This window comes from Chrysochloris asiatica, unplaced genomic scaffold (assembly GCF_000296735.1).
Source record: "Chrysochloris asiatica unplaced genomic scaffold, ChrAsi1.0 scaffold00323, whole genome shotgun sequence".
NCBI classification, from domain to species: Eukaryota; Metazoa; Chordata; class Mammalia; order Afrosoricida; family Chrysochloridae; genus Chrysochloris; species Chrysochloris asiatica.
In genome coordinates this window covers 772,558-778,827 of record NW_006408841.1, presented here as the reverse complement: position 1 = coordinate 778,827, position 6,270 = coordinate 772,558, and the positions used below count along the sequence as shown (strand labels likewise).

Below are 6,270 nucleotides of genomic sequence, written 5' to 3'. Positions count from 1 at the left end.
GGAGCTCTGGTAGCATACTGGTTACGAATAGGCCTGCGAACTGCAAGGTCAGCAGTTCGAAACTACCAGCTGTTCCGCGGGTGAAAGATACAGCCTTGGAAATCCTGTACAAGGTCGCTATGAGTTGGAACAGACTTCACGGCATATAATAACAACAACAAATAGATTTGAAGAAAGAAACAGACAAATCTACAATAATAGTGGGAGATTTTAATATGCCACTTTCAGAAAAGGACAGAACAACCAGAAAGAAACTTGACAAAGACACACAGGAACTAAACAACACAATCAGCCAACTGAATCTCATAGATGTGTACAGAGCATTCAACGCAACAACAGGACAATACACATTCTTTCCCAGTGTACATGGAACATTCTCCAGAATTGACCATGTGTTAGGCCACAAAACAAGCCTCCATATATTTATAAACATCAAAATACTACAAAGCATCTTCTCAGACCACAATGCAATAAAATTAAAAATCAACAATAGGAAGACCAAAGAAATAAAGTCTAATACATGGAAAATAAACAACATCCTGTTTCAACACTAGTGGGTAGTAGAACAAATAAAAGGTGAATTCATAAAGTTCCTAGAAACAAAAAAGAATGAAAACACAACATACCAAAATCTTTGGGACATGGCAAAAGCAGTGTTGAGAGAGCAATTTATTGCAATAAATACATACATTCAAACAGAAGAACCAAAATGAACACATTAGCACATCTCCAAAAATTAAAAGCAGACCAGCAAAGTAAACCCAGTCACCAGAAGAAGAAAAATAATAAAGATTAGAGCAGAAATAAATGAGATAAAAAACAGAAAAACTATAGGAAAAAAAAATCAACATGACAAGAAGCTGGTTCTTCGAAAGGGTTAATAAAATTGACAAATCATTGGCAAACTTAACAACACAAAGGAGGGAGAAGACACAAATAACACCCATAAGAACCACATGGGTGATGTCACAACAGAATCAATGAAAATAAAAAGGATAACAACAGAATACTATGAAGAGTTGGATAAATTTTTAGAAAAACACAACCTACCTAACTAAACTTACACAGAGTAAAGTAGAAAACTTGAACAGACCTAGTAACAAAAGACGAAACTGATCAGGTCATCAAAATACTCCCAACCAAAAAAGTTCAGGGCCAGATGGCTTCACCGGTGAGTTTTACCAAGTATTTGGGGAAGAGATGTCACCAAATTCTACTCAAATTATTCCAGAATATAAAAACGGATAGAAAACGTCCTAATCCATTTTATGAAGCAAGCATACCCTTATACTAAAACCAGGGAAGGACATCACTAGGAAAGAAAATTATAGCTCAATATCCCTCATGAACATAGATGCAAAAATTCTCAACAAGACCCAAGACCAAGCTCAGCGCAGCTTTCCCTCCCCCAGACCCAGACTGCAGACTACCCTACCCGGGAGGTAGCCCAGAAGTTCCAAGGACTCAACCTGCATTTCGCAGTCCAGCGCCCTGTCGGACCACCAGGCCCCGCCGTCATGGCACAGGACTGAGCCTGAGCACCCCTCATCCTCAGCCAGACGCCAGGAGCTCCGCCCGAAGCGCCATCCAGGTGATGAACAGGCGGCCTCGCAACCCTCGTCCCTGCGTGGTGCCCTGGTGGCGACCTCAGCCTGTGGAACCCCGTCCAGCCAAGGGTCTCTGATGGGAGGAGCCCGAGATCCAGGCTGGGCCGCAGAGTCCCCCTCCCCCCAGCCCCTCAACCGCCGCTGGCGCAGACATTCTCAATTCCATGGCCAGGACCACCAACTGTGCCCTTCAAGTGCCTCTGCGTGATGCTGACCTAGTGCCTGAACCAGCGCCTGCGTCTGTCTTGCGGGTGTCTCTCGGAGACCACACCCTCATCCTGTTCCACGAAGCCCTCCTAGGCTAGGGCGTCTAAGACAGAGCAGAGCGACTTGCCTGTCAACTTGGACCTAGACTCTTTCCTGAGTGCTCCCTGGCATGAGATGACCATGAAACAGGGATCCTTATGCGCATCCATTTAGTAGACCACCGCCCAAGCGCAGGCTGACTCCACTGAACGAGTCCTCAGCCCCTGCCTGCAGGACCTCATCCCAGGGCGCTCTCCTTGGGTCTCCATCCTGAACTCCCAGCATCTGAGGCCTTTCCCCAGTTCACCACTTGAACCTCTCCCTGCCTCCCCATGAGCTTCCCCACCCATCCCCACCTCCCACCCCACCCCCTCTCTCCCCAACCTCCATGCAAGGGTCTGGAGACCCTTGTTCTAGACTCAAGACTGGCTAAGGCTTGGAGATCCTAGAGGATTTTCAAAGTCCTCATTGATTATCCAGCAACCTGGAGATTAAGCATTCATGAGCAAACAGAAGACAATTGTTTTTACTGTGCAGACTAGTGACAAATACTAGCGGGTTTTAGTCTTTATCTTCTAAATAAAAAAGATATCCAAGGATACTAGACTGTATTTTCAAAACTCTGACTGCCTCAGACCCTTCCATTCCCCCTCGTAGGAGTTATTTTCTCGCAAAATTCACACTTTCTTCAGCATCAGCTGGTCTCCCATTTCTTTCCAAACCAAAATAATCACTGCATTTGTTATCACACCATTTCAATATATGGTTCCCTATGAATTTATGAACTCTTAACCCATGGCATTTTTTCTTTCTTGGTGTTTCCAGCTGCTCTTCTGGTAATGTGCCAAACAGTATGATGGTTACTGTAAATAATACTAATATGTTTGCCTCCTTAAATCGGTTGAATAAGTTTTCTTCCATTAGCTCACTTTTGATTATGAATACATGGTGAATTTTATAACATTTTCAGGATGTACTGTGATAGTAATTTTTTTTTTAATTTGTTCCCTCCATACAGTGATGGACAATATGTTAATTCCTGCTATTCTACATTACTTTATATCATTCAGATTCCACTTTTAAGTAGATGTTTGTTTTCCCCTTTTTAAATTTGGAAAACAACCATGTTACACAAAATCTCATTTATAAACGTTAATTTATTGTCATGTTTACTTTGTATTCTTACACATAAAGTAAAATGTTACTGATAACAGAGCTAAAATAAAATTCTCAACAAAATCCTAGACAACAACACACCAAAAAAAAAAATAATACATCATGACCAAAGTGGGATTCATTATAAAGGATGCAAGAATGGTTCAATATTAGAAAAACAATCAATGTAGCTCACTATAAAAATAAAAATAAAAAGGGAAAGAACCACATGATCCTATCGACTAATGCAGAAAAGGCATCTGACAAAACCCAACATGCATTCCTGATAAAAACACTCAACAAAGTAGGAATTGAAGGGGTATTTCTCAGCATAATTAAGAGCATATATACAAAACCAACTGCCAACATCACTCTCAATGGAGAGAAACTAAAATCCATCCTTTTGAGAATAGGAACCAGACAAGGATGCCCTCTGGTGGCATTGTTGTTGTTTCTGTTGTTAAGTGCTGTTGAGTCAGTTCCAACCCATAACAACCCTGTATAGGGTTTTCCAAGAAGCAACTGGTAAACTTGAACCGCCAACCTTTTGGTTCAAACCGACTTTGCAATCTAGCACATTAACCCACAGCACTACACCAGAAGTTCTCTGGTAGCATAGTGGTTATGAATTGGGCTGCTAACCTCAAGGTCAGCAGTTTTAAACAACCAGCAGTTCTTGCTGGAGAAAGAGGAGCCATTCTGCTCCCATGAAGATTTACAGCCTCAGAAACCCTGTATAGGATTCACTATGAGTGGGAACCAACTCCACGTCACACCACCACCAACACCACCATTCAATATTGTGTTGGAAGTGTTAGCCATCAGAGCTATAAAGCAAGATAGGAAAATTAAAGGTATCCAAATTGGGAAAGAGGAAGTAAAACCTTCTCTATTTACAAATGATAGTATTCTATACAAAAGAAACCGCAGACTCAGCAAAAAAAAAAACTACCAGAACTCACTGGAAGATTTAGCGAAGTGGCAAGATACAAGATTAACATATAAAAATCAGTTGAATTCCTCTATACTAATAATGATAGCACTGAAAAGGAAATTAGGAAAACAATGCCATTTACAGTAGCCACCCAAAAATGACGAAATATTTAGGAATAAATCTAATCAGAGAAACAAAAAATCTGTAAAAGAAAACTACAAAACACTACTATAAGAAACCAAAAGAGACTTAGAAAAATTGAAGATTACCATACTCCTAGATAGGAAGACTTTTAACAATGTGAAAATATCAATACTATCCAAAGTAATCTATACATATAATGAAATCCCAATCCAAATTCCAATGACATTCTTTAAACAAAGGGAAAAAACAATTACAAACTTTATAGGGAAAGAAACCCAGGATAAGCAAAGCACTGCTTAAGAAGAACAAACTTGGAAGCCACTCACTCCCTGATAGCAAACTTTACAACATGGCTACAGTGGTCAAAACAGCCTAGTACTGATACAATGAAAGATACACAGATCAATGGAAATAAATCGAGAATGCTAAATTTTACCCATCCACATACAGCCAACTGATCTTCAACAAACAAACGCACACTGAATGGAGAGGAGACAGTGTCTTCAACAGAAGGTGCTGGCAGAACTGGAAATCGAAAATCAAGATAAAATCTCACACCATATACAAAGACCAACTAAGCATGGTTTAAAGACCTTAATGTGAATCCCAGAATTATAAAAGTCATCAATGAAAAAAAAGGACAAATTTATAGGCTCTAATACAGGGCAATGGAGTTCTGGTAGCGTAGTGGTTACGAATCGGGCTGCGAACCTTAAGGTCAGCGGTTCGAAACTACCAGCCGCTCCGCGGGAGAAAGATGAGGCTTTCTACTCCCGTAAAGATTTACACCCTCGGAAACCCTGTACAGGGTCGCTATGGGTCGGACCCGACTCGATGGCACTTAACAACAACAACAACAACAATACAGGGCAGACACAGACTACCACACATTGTGAGAATTGCACTAACAAAAGAGGACAAAATAGATGAGTGGGACATACTAAACATCAGAAACGTATGTGCATCTAAAGATTTCACCAAAAGAGCAAAAAGGGAGCACACAGAATGAGAAGAAATCTTTTGCAATGACGTATCAGACAAGGAGCTCTGGTAGCGTAGTGGTTATAAATCGGGCTGCGAACCACAGGGTCAGCAGTTCGAAACTACCAGCTGCTCCGTGGGAGAAGGATGAGGCTTTCTGCTCCCGTAAAGATTTACAGCCTCAGAAACCCTGTTCAGGATCGGCACTTAACAACAACAACATCAAACAAGGGACTAATTTCTAAAATCTATAGGAAACTACAACACCTCTACAAGAAAAAGACAAACCACCCAATTTAAAAATGGGCACAGGACATGAACAGACACTTCACCAAGGAAGACATTTGGGCAACCAACATTAGCCACTGTTGTTGTTGTTATGTGCTGGGGAGTAGGTTCTGACTCATAGGTTTCTGAGGCTGTTAAAGAGATGCAAATCAAAACAACAATGAGACATCATCTCACATCAACAATAACAATGAAGTTCAAAAAAGCAGAGGACAATAAATGCTGGCGAGGATGTGGAGAGACTAAGACCCTATACATTGTTGGTGGGAATGCAAAATGGTCCAACCATTCTAGAAAACAATATGCTGCTTTCTCAGAAAGTTGGAAATAGAAATACCTTATGATCCACCAATTCCTCTACCTGGTATACATCCACAAGAAATACAAACCAATATACACGAGTAGATATATGCACACCAATGTTCACAGCAGCACTATTCACAACAACAGAAAGACAGAGACAGTCTAAGTGCCCACCCATGAAAGAATGGATAAACAAACTTTGGTGCATACACACAATGGAATATTATGCTACCTTGAAGAATAACAAGGAAGCTACAAGCCACCATATTAACATGGATGAACCTTGAGGACATTATGCTGAGTGAAATCAGTCAGTCACAAAAGGAAAAATATTGCATAAGACCATTACTATAAAAGCATAACAAAAGGCACCCATACTAAAAGAGAAACAAAAAAATTCTTTGTTGGTTACCAAGGGTGAGAAAGAGGGGACTGTAGAGCTCAAGGTAGGGGATAGACACATCATAGTTTGGGTGTTGGGGAGAACAATACACAAGAAAGAGGAGGGTGGTGGAAGAACAAGGTAGATGATAGGGGCACACTTAGGCAGGTTTGCATGGACTAAATGGGACAGAGGTTAATCATGAAGTATGTTCAACCTTGGACAACAGG

At 40.9% G+C, this 6,270-nt stretch overlaps 1 protein-coding gene across 1 annotated transcript; it reads left to right on the top strand.

Annotated features, from left to right (window-relative positions):
• The first annotated feature begins 1,159 nt into the window (after nucleotides 1-1,159).
• LOC102828249 (proline-rich protein 23C-like) lies at nucleotides 1,160-1,912 on the top strand. The gene is made up of 3 exons (XM_006875373.1): nucleotides 1,160-1,171; nucleotides 1,556-1,676; nucleotides 1,758-1,912. Exons 1-3 carry the CDS (start codon nucleotides 1,160-1,162, stop codon nucleotides 1,910-1,912), a joined length of 288 nt encoding a protein of 95 aa, XP_006875435.1.
• Nucleotides 1,913-6,270: the final 4,358 nt, after the last annotated feature.